This window comes from Dipodomys merriami, unplaced genomic scaffold, assembly GCF_024711535.1.
Source record: "Dipodomys merriami isolate MVZ:Mamm:240054 unplaced genomic scaffold, mDipMer1.0.p SCAF_52, whole genome shotgun sequence".
In the NCBI taxonomy this organism is placed as follows: Eukaryota; Metazoa; Chordata; class Mammalia; order Rodentia; family Heteromyidae; genus Dipodomys; species Dipodomys merriami.
This window is the reverse complement of record NW_027206091.1, coordinates 6,871,076-6,885,170: the sequence shown is the minus strand read 5'-3', so window position 1 is coordinate 6,885,170 and position 14,095 is coordinate 6,871,076. Positions and strand designations below refer to the sequence as shown.

At 44.0% G+C, this 14,095-nt stretch overlaps 1 protein-coding gene across 5 annotated transcripts in view; it reads right to left on the bottom strand.

The window, feature by feature from the left end:
- LOC138811112 (zinc finger protein 14 homolog) overlaps positions 1-14,095 on the bottom strand; it is a 99,143-nt gene that overhangs the window by 47,731 nt on the left and 37,317 nt on the right. The window contains exons 1-2 of one of the 5 annotated variants that reach the window (XR_011367324.1): positions 6,430-8,425; positions 2,849-3,461 (exon numbers count right to left, since the gene is read on the bottom strand). Coding sequence is in view for 2 of the 5 variants with exons in the window: in XM_069998716.1 (XP_069854817.1) it covers positions 6,953-8,043 (1,091 nt within the window). In the remaining 3 variants the exon portion in view is untranslated. Of the gene's footprint in view, positions 1-2,848; positions 3,462-6,429; positions 8,426-13,729; positions 13,984-14,095 lie in introns of those variants that run through there. The other 4 variants (XM_069998713.1, XM_069998712.1, XM_069998716.1 and 1 more) reach the window with 4 other exon arrangements.

The window sequence follows — 14,095 nt, the reverse complement described above, 5'->3', positions numbered from 1 at the left end:
AAATGTACTCTTTATCTGACTTATGTAATTGTAATCTTTTGTATATCAGTTTTGTAAAGATAAAAATAAATAAATGCCTCATATTTCTTTTGTTGTTGTTGCCAGATTGGGACTTGAACTTGATACCTGACGCTTTGCTCATTAGCTGGTACTGGACCAACTGAGCTACACCTCCATCCAACCTCATTTCATCATATGGATCTACTTAACTTATTCAAATCAGTCTATAGCCAAAAATCATTTGGATGTTTCCAGTTGTTCACTATAACAAATAATGCTAATAATAAGTAGCCTTAAGCATGTACCATAATTTTTGTGGTATTCAACAATTCTGAATGTTTAATTCTGAAACATATAGTTGCTCAAAGACTATACATTTCAAGTTTTTGTTTTTTTTTTTTTGGTCCAGTCGTGGGGCCTGAACTCTGGGCCTGGGTGATGTCCCTCAGCTCTTCAGCTCAAGGCTAGCGCTCTACCACTTGAGCCATAGTGCCACTTCCGGCTTTTATTTTTTTGCTTATGTGGTGCTGAGGAATCGAACCCAGGGCCTCATGCATGCAAGGCAAGCACTCTACCACTGAGCCACCTTCCCAGCCCACATTTCAAGTTTTGATATACTTTGGTCAATTCAGTTTGCAATAGGCTTGGGTTTCCAGTCATGTCTCAAGGCCTGACCTAGCTACTCAGGAAGTTGAGAACCAAGGCTCAAAGCCAGTATGAGCAAACAAATTTGAGAAACTCTTATCTCCAACTAACTAGGAAAAATCTGAAAGGACGCATGGCTCTAGTAGTAGAGGACCATCCTTTTTTTTTTTTTTTTTGTCGATCGTGGGGCTTGAACTCTGGGCCTGGGCGCTGTCCCTCAGCTCTTCAGCTCAAGGCGAGTGCTCTACCACTTGAGCTACAGCGCCACTTCCGGTTTTCTGGTGGTTTATTGGAGATAGGAGTCTCACGGTCTCTCCTGCCCGGGCTGGCTTTGAACTGAGAGCCTCAGATCTCAACCTCCTGAGTAGCTAGGATTACAGGCGTGAGCAACCAGCGCCCGGCGAGGACCATCCTTGAACATAAAAGCTGAGTGAGAGCACAAGGCTGAGAGTTCAAGCTCCAGTACCATAACATATATATGTAAAATATCACATTCTATATATGATATATAGTAACATTATATCTGAGACAATATACACATATGTTTTGGGGGGATGGTAATCTTTTTTTAGGGGGTAGGTTGTGGGGCTTGAACTCTGGGCTTGGGCGCTGTCCCTGTGCTCTTCAGCTCAAGGTGAGCGTTCTACAGCTTGAGCCACAGCACCACTTGGAGATGAGTCTCACGGAGTTTCCTGCCAGGGCTGGCTTTGAACCATGATCCTCAGCCTCCTGAGTAGCTAGGATTACAGGCATGAACCACCGGTGCCCGGCAAGGGGATGGTATTCTCCTATACTAGAAAGGTCATAAGAGAAACATCTACTATCCTAGTCCAAAATGGCCTTAAACTTGTAATCTTCCTGCCTCAACTTCCAGAATGCAGGAATTACAGGTATGTACCACCTTGCCTAACTATGTCTAATTTCTTGGCAGTGACGTAAGACATTTTATGTATCTGCATACTTAATATACTTAAAAGTTTTGTGCACTTTATTATACATGATATATCTAAAAGTTGTCTTTGTAACTGTTTTTTGGTTTTGTTTTTCTGGCTCTGGGGCTTGAACTCAGGGCATGGGCATGTCCCAACCTTAGGGCTTGCTCAAGTCTAGCACTTTTAACACTTGAGCCACAGTGCCACTTCCTGCTTTTTCTGTTTATGTGGTACTGAGGAATGGAACGCAAGGCTTCATGCATAGTAGGCATGCACTCTACCTAAGTCACATTCCCAGCCCAACTTCTGGATTTTTGAGTAGTTTATTGGAGACAAGAATCTCATGGACTCTTGTCACATATGCTTCAAAGCCTGGACTACAACATATCAAAGAAATTCCATGAAGCAAATGAGATCTAATATGGGTTTCACCGATATTGTTTTCCAAATATTACTAAAGACAACCGCATGTCAGTGTTCACGTGAAGTTCTAAACTGGGGAAAAACTATAGTGCAATAATGTAATACATCACAAAGATGTAATCACAGACACACAATGATACAGTATTTGGCTATAGAATACCCACATCCACACCATGTGTCACCTATCCGGAGGTACAGGGTCACACACGCAAGGACACAAAATGGACAGGTGAGCTTGTAACTGCCTCACAATCACAGATGCGTGGTTCCAGGCACCACACACCTACACCAATCGCATGAACCAATCAATCACACCATGAAGCAGTATTCACGGGTATTCCCACATGCTGCACGTAGTCCCATGGGTATACACTCACTCACCACCATCGGGCAAACTCGAACACACCCGAGTCACAACTTTCCCACACCCTCGCACAGTGCCGCAGAGGGTGCAAATCTTTCGATCTCCCTCCTCCCTCTCCCTTCCCCCCCACCTCTCTCTCTCTCTCTCTCTCACACACACACACACACACACACACACACACACAAACACACGCATAGCACAGCACAGGGTCTGCACAGGATGTTCCCATTCGAAAGAAATAGTCATCAATCACTTAAACGGACGGTTGCAACAACCCATCACGCAGACACAGTAACACAATTGCAATCTCCACTCAGGCCTGCACAAATCTCAGGCTCCGGACTGGGCTCCGCCCTCCCGGGGCAGTACCTCACCTCGGGCCCCACACGCTCCCCACCCAAACGGCACAACCCCCCTCAGCACTGCAGCAATCACAGGTGAAAGCATAAAAGGTCCCGCCAGCGCGTGACCTCGACTCAATTACCGCGAGATGCCGAAGGGTCTCCTGGGAAGCGTAGTCGGAGGCGGAACAGACGCGAACAAGATGGCCTCCCGAGCTTCAGAGTTGCTACCAGCCGTTAGCTATGGTTCCGCCGATAGGAAAAACGCCCCTCGCAGCAACGCCCCTCGGAGGTTTAGCCTTTCAGCAAACTCCACCCCGAAGGGTTCTCGGAATCCTCAACCAGCCTCCAGCCATAGTTTCAACAGACAGCCCTTCCCAGTCTGTAACGTTTCGGATCCTCTGTACTATCCGTACAAGTGACACAGCTGCCGAGAAAAAGTCTCGCGCGAAGAGAATCCGACCCGCTGAGACTTCTGGGAAATGTAGTTCAGACCGAGGAACGGTAGACTCCAATCTGGCCACCTGTTCTAGGTTGTCACGAAGAAGCCTCCATTGGGCACACACCACAGACTTCCTTGAATGCTATCGGACCCAGCACGAGCGCTGTTACGGACTCTGCCCGAGGTGAATCCGGCTTGGTGTTCTGTGACAGAAGGCGTGGTGAAATTTGTCTCAGGAAAAGGACGAAGAGGAATAATTTACAGAACATGACACTCCCAAATATATGAAAATATGCTGATAACTGGAGTGGTGGCTGAAATAGAGCAGAAAGTGGAGACATATCACTCTACTCTCTGTTCTTACAATGCCAAGTCATCCCTTCTCACTAATGCTCCCATAATTTAAATCCCATTGTTTCAAATTTAGCAAATGGGGAAAACACTTTCTCAATTAGTTTGGATTTCTCTCCATCCTAAAAAGATACATACGTTACCACATAGGAAAAGAACAGAAAACTATGGAGACAATTTTATACTATGTGTTAGGAAACATTTCCGAAGAAGTTGTAAATCTTTTGTCTTACAAGTTACTATGCACTGGTATATAGGATAGCTAAGAAAAATGGAGGCTAAGACAGGCCAACTGTCGTGTGTGTGTGTGTGTGTGTGTGTGTGTGTGTGTTCCAGTACTGGGGCTTTAACTCAGGATCTGAGCACTATCTCTTAGCCTTTCCACTCAAGGATGGCACTCTACCACTTGAGCCACATTCTCACTTCTGTGTTTTTGCTGGTTAATAAGTCTTAACGACTTTATTGCCCAAACTGGCTTCAAACCATGATCCTCCATCCAATTTCAGCCATCTAAATAGATAGGGTTACAGGTGTAAGACACCATTGTTTTAACAAATAAGTTTTTTTTTTTTGTCGGGTGTGGGGCTTGAACTCAGGGCCTGGGTGCTGTCCCTCAGCTCTTCAGTTCAAGGCTAGCGCTCTACCACTTGAGCCACAGTGCCATTTCCAGCCACCATTGTTTTAAGAAGTAACATAACCAATATGTGTTAAAACCAATATGTGTTGCCACAGGTCAGATTAATGTTTTATCATATGGATATGAAATCTTTTTGTTTTTGAGGTAGGATCTCAGACATTAGATAATGTAAACAAGACTGGCCTCAAATTGCACAACTGTTCTTTCTCAGTCTCCAGAATGCTGGGTTTACAAGTGTGCCATCATCCCCAGTCATGGAATCTTTCCAATGAGAAAAAGGTAAAGGTGAAGTATCCCTTACCTTGTTGTCTTCAATTCTTCATCCCCATTTTATTTTTTTTTGGGGGGGGGGGTCTGGTCATGGGGCCTGAGCTCGGTCTGGGCGCTGTCCCTCAGCTCTTCAGCTCAAGGCTAGCGCTCTACCACTTGAGCCACAGTGCCACTTCCAGCTTTTTCTGTTTATGTGGTGCTGAGGAATCAAACCCAGGGCCTCATGCATGCAAGGCAAGCACTCTACCACTAAGCCACCTTCCCAGCCCCTTCATCCCCCTTTTAAAAGGCAACCACTTTTGGACATTGAGCATCTATTTGATTTATGCTTTTTTTAGGGGAGGGGAGGGAACAATTGTGGGGCTTGAACTCAGCCTGAGCACTGTCCCTGAGAAATTTTGCTCAAGATTAGTGCTCTACTTAGAGCCACAACACCACTTCTGGTTTTTGAGTGGTTAATTGGAGACAAGACTCTCATGAGGATTTTTTTTGCCAAGCTGGTTATGAAGCGTGATCCTCAGATCTCAGGCTCTTGAATAGCTAGGATTACAGATGTGAGCCACTGGCACCCAGCTTGTTTTGTTTTTGTTTTCCATAACCAAGAGTTAGTACTAGGGTTAGTGTTGATTTTATTTAACTAAACAGAGGCATCATTTACAATAAATTTAGTATTTAATTTCTCCACTGTACATGATTTATCAAAGATTTAATTTGTTGTATTTTATTGTATTTATTTTTTTGTTGGTTGTGGGTCTTGAACTCTGGTACTGGGCGCTGTCCCTCAGCTCTTCAGCTCAAGTCAAGTGCTCTACCACTTCAGGCACAGTGCCACTTCCGGTTTTCTGGTGGTTTATTGGATATGAGAGCCTCATGGACTTTCCTGTCAGGACTGGCTTTGAACCGTGATCCTCAGATCTTAGTCTCCTGAGTAGCTAGGATTACAGTCTTGAGCCACCAGTGCCCAGTTTTTATTTTTTACAGTTGTGGGACTTGAACTCAGGGCCTTGAGCTCTTTTCCTCAAGGCTAGTACTCTACCACTTTGAGCCATATGGCAATTTCCAGTTTTATGGTAGGTAACTGGAGGCAAGTCTCACAGTTTTTCCTGCCTAGGCTGGTTTTAAACCACAATCATCAGATCTCAGCCTCTTGAGTAGCTAGGATCACAGGGTTGAGCCACCAGCACCGTTTAATTTATTGTATTTTAACTGATAGAGAATATTGTTGTCTAGAGCACATTTTATCCATCTGCTTCACAACCAACAAACATTTGTGTTCAATTTTGGCTACTATAATTCATGCTATGAACAGGCTGGTTAGTACAGGATTCCTTGGGTGGGTGTCAACTTCTTGGATTTATGTATATGTACTCAAAATTAATAGCTAAGTATTCTGGTATTTAGTTTAGAAATTCTAACCCCGGGGCTAGGAAGGTGGCTCAGTAGTAGAGCGCTTGCCTTGCATGCTTGAGGCCCTGGGTTCGATTCCTCAGCATCACATAAGCAGAAAAAAAAAGCCGGAAGTGGCACTGTGGCTCAAGTGGTAGAGTGCTAGCCTTGAGCTGAAGAGCTGAGGGACAGCACCCAGGCTCAGAGTTCAGGCCCCACGACCGGACCCACACACACACAAAAAAAGGAAATTCTAACCCCAAGGTTTTATGACTAATCTTTATAAAATTTCTATTTTTATTTTTCCATTGTAGCCCTTAACACCTTTGAAATTTTGATAAATGCTTTAGCCAATATAATGACACAGGCATATGTGTCCATAAGAAGAGCCAACAACCCTGAGACCATTTTATGTCATCCACAATTTCCCCAAGAATCTGGAAGATATTACCACTACTCATTATCAGCTCCTTTTAAATTGGTGCACATATAGATACCTTTAATATTCTGCCTCAGTCTCAACTTTCTACAACCCCAGTGATAAGGAATTCTGATGACTATAGGTTTAAAAGTTACATATATGGTAAGGCATGTAACAAAAATAATGTCTCTTTAATTTCAAATCCTATCTCTCATACCATGTCTTAACATGTTTGGTAGGCCATCCAGGGACATGCTATGTCCATGAATAGATTCTAGAGATGTTTGTGAGTGCACATGTAGGTTCTGGGGCTTGAGCTTCTTTTGCTCAAGGCTAATGCTTTACTACTTGAGCCACAGTGCCAGTTCTGGCTTTTTCTTAATAGTTAATTGGAGAGAAGAGTCTCATGGACTTTCCTGCCTGGGCTGGCTTCAAATGACAATCCTCAGACCTCAGCCTCTTGAGTAGCTAGGATTACAGGCATAAGGACCTGGCTAGATCTTAATCTTGAACGAAAATACTCCTGAAGTAATATTTGTTGTGGGAGTCCTGAAGGGCATGTTATAGGCTTTCATTACACCCTGATATTTCTTCTTCAACATCTTAAGTCTTTCAGTTTTGAGTTGCTAGCGTCACCAGGTGAATGTTACTTTCATGTGAAAACAGATTTCCTGATACATCATCAAGTATAAATTCCACTGCACGTTTTCCCCAAATACAAAATGTTCCCAGAGCTTTAGTGAGTGTGAATTCGCTGGTGTCTGATGTGGTGTGACTTCTGGCTGAAAGCTTTGCCACACTCACTACACTGATAAGGCTTTTCACCAGTATGGATTCTCATATGCAGAGCAAGTGTTGAGAACTGGGAGAAGGCTTTCCCACATTCATTGCATCCATAGGGTTTCTCACCAGTATGGCTTCTCATATGCACAGTGAGTGAAGAGCTTTGACAGAAGGCTTTACCACATATTTTACACTCATAAGGTTTGTCCCCTGTGTGAATCCTCACGTGGACAATGAGTGATGTGATTCGAGAAAAGGCTTTTCCACATTTATTGCATTCATAGGGCTTCTCTCCTGTATGGATATTGTGATGTTTAATGAGGTACTGCTTCTGCCTGAAGATTGTTCCGCATTCATTACATTTATAAGGTTTCTCTCCGATATGAATTTTCTCGTGTTCAGTGAGATTTGATTTGCCACTGAAGGCTTTGCCACACTCCTTACATGTGTAGGGTTTCTCTCCAGTGTGACTCCTCTGGTGTCTGATAAGGCTTGACTTCTGAATGAAAGCTTTCCCACACCCTTTACACTCATAAGGCTTCTCTCCTGTGTGAATTCTCTGGTGGATGAGGAGGTTTTCTTTCTGGCTAAAGGCTTTGCCACACTCATTACATTGAAAGGGTTTCTTTCCACTGTGGATGTTCTGATGTTTAATGAGATACTGCTTCTGACTGAAGGCTTTGCCACACTGATGACATTGGAAAGGTTTCTCTCCAGTATGTATTTTTTCATGCTCATGGAGATAAGATTTGCCACTGAAAGCTTTGCCACAGGCCTTACATGTATGCGATTTGCCTCCTGAGTGATTTCTTTGTTGTCTCATGAAGGCTGGTGTTTGATTAGCTTTAACACAGTCGTAGGGCTTTTCTCCCATATGATGTTTCTGATGAGAAAGAAAGTTTCTCTTCTGGCTAAAAGCTTTCTCACACATCGTACATTTATATGTCTTCTTCCCTGTATGACTTTTCAAATGGAGATTAAGAGATGATACTCGAGAGAACACTTTGCCACATTCAATACATTCATGTGATTTCTCTCCTGGATGCATGTTGTTGTGGTTTTTTTTTTTTTTTTGGGTCAGTCGTGTGGCCTGAACTCTTGGCCTGGGCACTGTCCCTCAGCTCTTCAGCTCAAGGCTAGCACTCTACCACTTGAGCCACAGCACTACTTCTGGCTTTTTCTGCTTACATGACACTGAGAAATCAAACCCAGGGCCTCATGCATGCTAGGCAAGCACTTTACCACTGAGCTACCCAGCCCAAGGGTTATTTTTGTTTTTGTTTTTGTTTTTGCTTGATAATAGCACTCTATCACTTGAGCCACAGCATCACTTCCAGTTTTTGTTGCTGGCTCATGGAGATTTGAGTTTCATGGACTTTCCAGCCATGGCTCACTTTAAACTGTGATCCTCAGATCCCAGCCTCCTGAGTAGCTAGATGTTAGGCATGAGCCACCAGCACCTGACCTTCAGATGCATTTTCTTAGGCTCTAGAATGTTTTGCCTCAAGCAGGAGGTTTTTCTGCATTTATTATAATCATGAGGTTTCTCTCCTATATACATTTCATCATACTGAAGATCTGCTTCAGGTGGAAGACTTTGTAACATTCTTGGCATGCACAGGGACTTTATTCCAGGTTTTACCAGTAGTTACTATATGTGGTAAGGCAGAAAGCTTTTGGACAGCCACTCAAAGCAGATGGTCTTTTTTTTAACATTACTTCTCACATATTGTCCAACAAGGTTGAATTTATGGCCGCAAAGTTTTCTCAGATTGATTTCAAAACAGGATGCAATACTGCTGTCTTTATATTAATGGTTCTCTTATTTCTCTGGTATGAATTTATAATCTTCTCAAGCTGTTTCTAAAAGACAGTTAAAAAAAATCATTGAAAAAAGTCCTAATAAATACAGTAGAGCACTGCCTAGCAAGTACAAGACTCTGAACCTGAAAGCCTATTCAAGTCTACTTCCTTACTATACAAGAAAGCTCAAACACAAATAAAATTTCCAGGTATGGGACTGGAAGGTGGCTTAGTTGTAAAGTGCTTGTTTACATGTATGAAGCCCTGGGTTTGATTCCTCCACATAAACTGAGGAAGCCAAAAGTGGTGCTGTGGCTCAAGTGGTAGAGCACTAGCCTTGAGCATAGAAAGGTTTAGGGACAGTGCCCAGGCCCTGACTTCAAACCCCAGGACTGAGGGAAAAAAAATCCAGGTATATGTAGCTCTAACTACTTCTAAATGTAATCTTGGAACACTCAGAGAAAACACAAACTAGGCAACTACTGAACAAACAGAAGAATGAGAAAGACAAGGAAGACAGGGAAAATAATGAAACAGTATTTAATAAGGTATTTATTTCCACATTGTCTGGAAATTCCAAGCAGATGGTCATAAAAAAAAAATGAGACTAAGAGGATCCTAGTTCTAAATCAGCCTAGGAAGAAGTATATGAGTTAATCTCCAAGTAACCACCAAAATCTGCAAGTCAAGTTGTGGCTCAACTAGTAGGTCACCAGACCTGAGTAAAAAAGTGAGAACTGGCTAGGTGCCAGTAGCTCACACCTGTAATCCTAGCTACTCAGGAGGCTGAGATCTGAGGATCGTGGTTTGAAGCCAGCCTGGGCAGGAAAGTCTCTGAGACTCACCTCCAATTAACAACCAGAAAACCAGGAGACTCATCTCCAATTAACGATCAGAAAACCAGAAGTGGCACTGTGGCACTTGAACTGTGGTTCAAGTGGTAGAGCACTAGCCTTGAGCTGAAGAGTTGAGGGACAGCATCCAGGCCAAGTTCAAACCCACGACTGACCAAAACAACAACAACAAAAACAACAGAAGTGGCACTGTGGCTCAAGTGGTAAGAGCGCTAGCCTTGAGCACAAAGAAGCTCAGGAACAGTGCCCAGGCCATAAGTTCAAGTCCCACAACCAAAAACATCAACAAAAAAGATTATAGTGAGAGAAGCCTGACTCCATTTACACTTCACCATGACCTATTAAATGATGGAGCCAGGTGCCTGTGGCTCACACCTATAATCCTAGCTACTGAGGAGACTGAGAATCTGAGGATCACGGTTCAAAGCCAGCCTAGGCAATGAAAGTCCTTGAGACTCTTATCTCCAATAAACCACCAGAAAACCGTAAGTGGCACTGTGGCTCAAGTGGTAGAGTGCTTGCCTTGAGCTGAAGAAAACAGGGATGGTGCCCAAGCCCAGAGTTCAAGCCCCATGACCGACAAAAAAAAAAAAAAAAAAAAGAATGATGGAGCTAGGCACTAGTGGCTCACACCTGTAATCCTAGCTATTCAGGAGGCTGAGTTCTGAGGATTGCAGTTCAAAACCAGTCCAGGCAGAAAAAGTCCATGAGACTCATCTTGAATAACCACCAGAAAACTGGAAGTGGCACTGTGGCTCAAATGGTACAGCACTAGCCTAGAGGTGACGGACAGCACCCAGACCCAGAATTCAAGCCCCATGATCGACAAAAACAAAAACAAAAAAACTGAAAGTGGTGTTGTGGCTCAATTGACAGGGCACTTGGCTAAGCTGAAGAGTTAAGGGACAGTGCCAAGGCCCAGAGTTCAAGCCCCAGAACAACAACAAAAAAAAAAGGTGGAGCACTAGATTGAGTGAGGACAAAAGCTAGGAAAGGCACCCAGGCCCAGAAGGCAAGCCCGATCACCACACAAAACAGATGACCATACCATGGTATTTACCATGCCACAGACACTAACATTTGAAATTTTTCTCATCTCTTAATTCCTCACTGATAACCACATGGTTGGCCACAATGTTTCAGAAGCCTCATCCACACACACAGAGATTATAATAATCCCTGTCACCTCAATGTTAAAGATTAATGTAGTTCATACCTGTAATCCTAGTTACTCAGGAGGCTGAAATCTGAGGATTGCCATTCAAAGCCAGCCTGTGCAGGAAACTCCATGAGACTCTTATCTCCAATAAACCACTCAGAAAACCGGAAGTGGCATTATGGCTCAAGTGGTAGAGTGCTCACCTTGAGCTGAAGAGCATAGGGACAGTGCCCAAGCCCAGAGTTCAAGCCCCACGACCGAGACACAGAGAGACACAGAGAGACACAGAGAGACACACACACACAGACACACACACACACACACAGACACACACACACACACACACACACACAAACACACACACACACACAGATGAATGTAGACCTAAAGATGTCAAAACATTTATGAAAGCCCTAAAATGAAAGACAGAGTAAGACAAATAGTAAAAGTACAAGGAAAAGAACAGGGCACATTGGGGCTGGGAAGGTGGCTCAGTGGTAGAGTGCTTGCCTTGCATGCATGAGGCCCTCTGTTCAATTCCTCAGCACCACTTAAGCAGAAAAAGCTGGAAGTGGGGCTGAGGCTCAAGTGGTAGAGCCCTGGTCTACAGCTGAAGAGCTGAAGGACAGCACCCAGGCCCAGATTTCAGGCCCCACAACCGACAAAAAAAAAAAAACAGGACACACAATGGCCTGGCACAGTGGATTATACCTGTAATCTCAGCCTTGGGAGGCAGAACAAGGACCACAAACAAATTTAAGGCAAGCCTGAGCTATATAATAAAACTCTATCTGAAACAATAAACAATAAAATCCCACTGAGCTAGAAATATAGGTCAGTGACAAAGCACTCTATAAACACCAAGAAGAGCTAAAAGAATTATTATAGCAATGAAATGTTAACAGGGTACTATAGCAAGGTGTTCTGGGGAATAATAAGACATAGAAAATGCAGAAAAAGGAAAAGTGAAAGGGAGAAGTTATATCATAGTAAAATTAATCAACTACGACTGGGAATGTGGCTTAGTGGTACAGTGTTTGCCTAGCAAGCATGAAGCCCTGGGTTCGATTCCTCAGTACCACATAAACAGAAAAAGCCAGAAGGGGCGCTGTGGCTCAAATGGTAGAGTACTAGCCTCGAGCCAAAGAAGCTTAGGACAGCGCCCAGGCTTTGAGTTCAAGCCCCAGGACTGGCAAATAAATAAAGGACTAATGAACAAATTCATGAGGTCCAAAATCCAGTAGAGGAGTTGAGAAAAAAAATCTAAACAAAAATGAAGGAAAATTTCCATAGGCCCAGGCATGGCATTACATGTTTACAATTCCAGTTACCCAGGATGCCCAAGAAGATCACAGTTCAAGCCCAGACTGCACAAAATGATAATGAGACCATCTCACAACAAGTAAGCTGAGAATGGTGGGATACACATATCAGATAGATAGGAAGCATTGGTAAAGGCTGGCCAAAAACTACAACATCAACAACAAACTAAAAAACAACTAAAACTAAAAAATGAAATAAAAAGGGTGGAGGTGTTGCTCAAGTGTCAAAAACTTGCCAGCAAATGAATTCAATCTTTAGTACAACCAAAAAAAAAAAAAAAAAAGGAATTTGTAGACTGAGTACATAAAAACAGGCCTATAAATACATAGAACATTGCACTGAAAAAGATTTATGCAAGGGGCATCGGTAGCTCACACTTGTAATCCTAGCTACTCAGGAGGCTGAGATCTGAGGATCGAGGTTTGAAGCCAGCCCAGGCAGAAAAGTGCCCGAGAGACTCATCTCCAACTATTCACTCAAAAACCGGAAGTGGGGGCTGGGAAGGTGGCTCAGTGGTAGAGTGCTTGCCTTGCATGCATGAGGCCCTGGGTTCGATTCCTCAGCACCACATAAACAGAAAAAGCCAGAGGTGGCGCTGTGGCTCAAGCGGTAGAGCGCTAACCTTGACCTAAAGAGCTGAGGGTCAGCGCCCAGGCCCAGAGTTCAGGCCTCATGACCGGACCCCCCCCCCAAAAAAAAATAAAAACCAGAAGTGGGGTTGTGGCTCAAAGTGGTAGAGTGCTCTAGCCATGAGCAAAAGAGCTCAAGGATAGCCTCCAGACCCTGAGTTCAAGCCCCATTACAGAAAGGAGGGAGGGAGGAAGGGAGGGAATTCAAAACCTACTTAGCACCCAATAACAAGTTGGTTTTCTTTAACAACAATAATGCTGACTTCATTTTCTACTCCACAGTAAGTCAATTTTTATATAAAATACCCTTGTAAATTACTTATCTAGTCAATCCTTTGACCTTTTCTCTTTCACTATTTCCATAAAAGCCATCTTCATAATTTAAGAAATTAGTCAGGCGCCGGTGGCTCACGTCTGTTATCCTAGCTACTCAGGAGACTGAGATCTGAGGATCGCGGTTCAAAGCCACCCCGGGCAGAAATATCCGTGAGACTCTTATCTCCAAAAAAACCCACTAGAAAACCGGAAGTGGCTCTGAGGCTCAAGCAGTAGAGCGCTGGCCTTGAGCTGACGAGCGCAGGGACAGCGCCCAGGCCCAGAGTTCAAGCCCCACGATCGACCAAAAAAAAAAAAAAAAAAAAAAGAAAGCAAGAAAGAAATTAGAAAAGTGAGCACAAGAGGTTTCTACCTCACACAACCACCCATGCATTCTCGCAAACGTGGAACCAGTTTCCCACTAATTCTACAACCCGACACCCCTCCAAACCTTGGTCGTCCACCCCTCCAACCCACCTTTCCCACAACACCCATTCACAAAAACTCTCGTCTGCAAATCACAAGAGGTAAATTCCCCACTTCGCCCTCCTCAAACCCGTCCACGGGTCACGCCAATCCTTCCCTTCTGCCTCCTTGGAAAGGGTCGCATGCTAAACACCCACGTCTTGCAGACCCCAAACCAAAACTCACCAGTAGACAAAGACTGCCATAGGGAGCCAGGTACCGCGCCTGCGCACTATGTTCGTAGGCTGGAACTCAGAACCGTTCTTGGCCCGTCCTCCACTTTCTTTAAACTGCGAACTACACTACCCAGAAGTCTCAGGGGCAGCGGTCTACACTTTCCGGCATCTTTTGACGTCAGAAGTGTGCGACTTTCCCACTCTGGTGATGGCAGGAATGCCCGGAAGCCGCGATTTAGGACTCAAATTAAAATCTGTTTTTACCTGTGGAAGAGAGCAGTACCGTAGTCAGGTTAAAAAAAAATAACAACGTGGGGCGGACTTTCCGAAAGGAGCTACAAGACGCGGTTATTAAATCCGAGGTCATCCCTTGGCG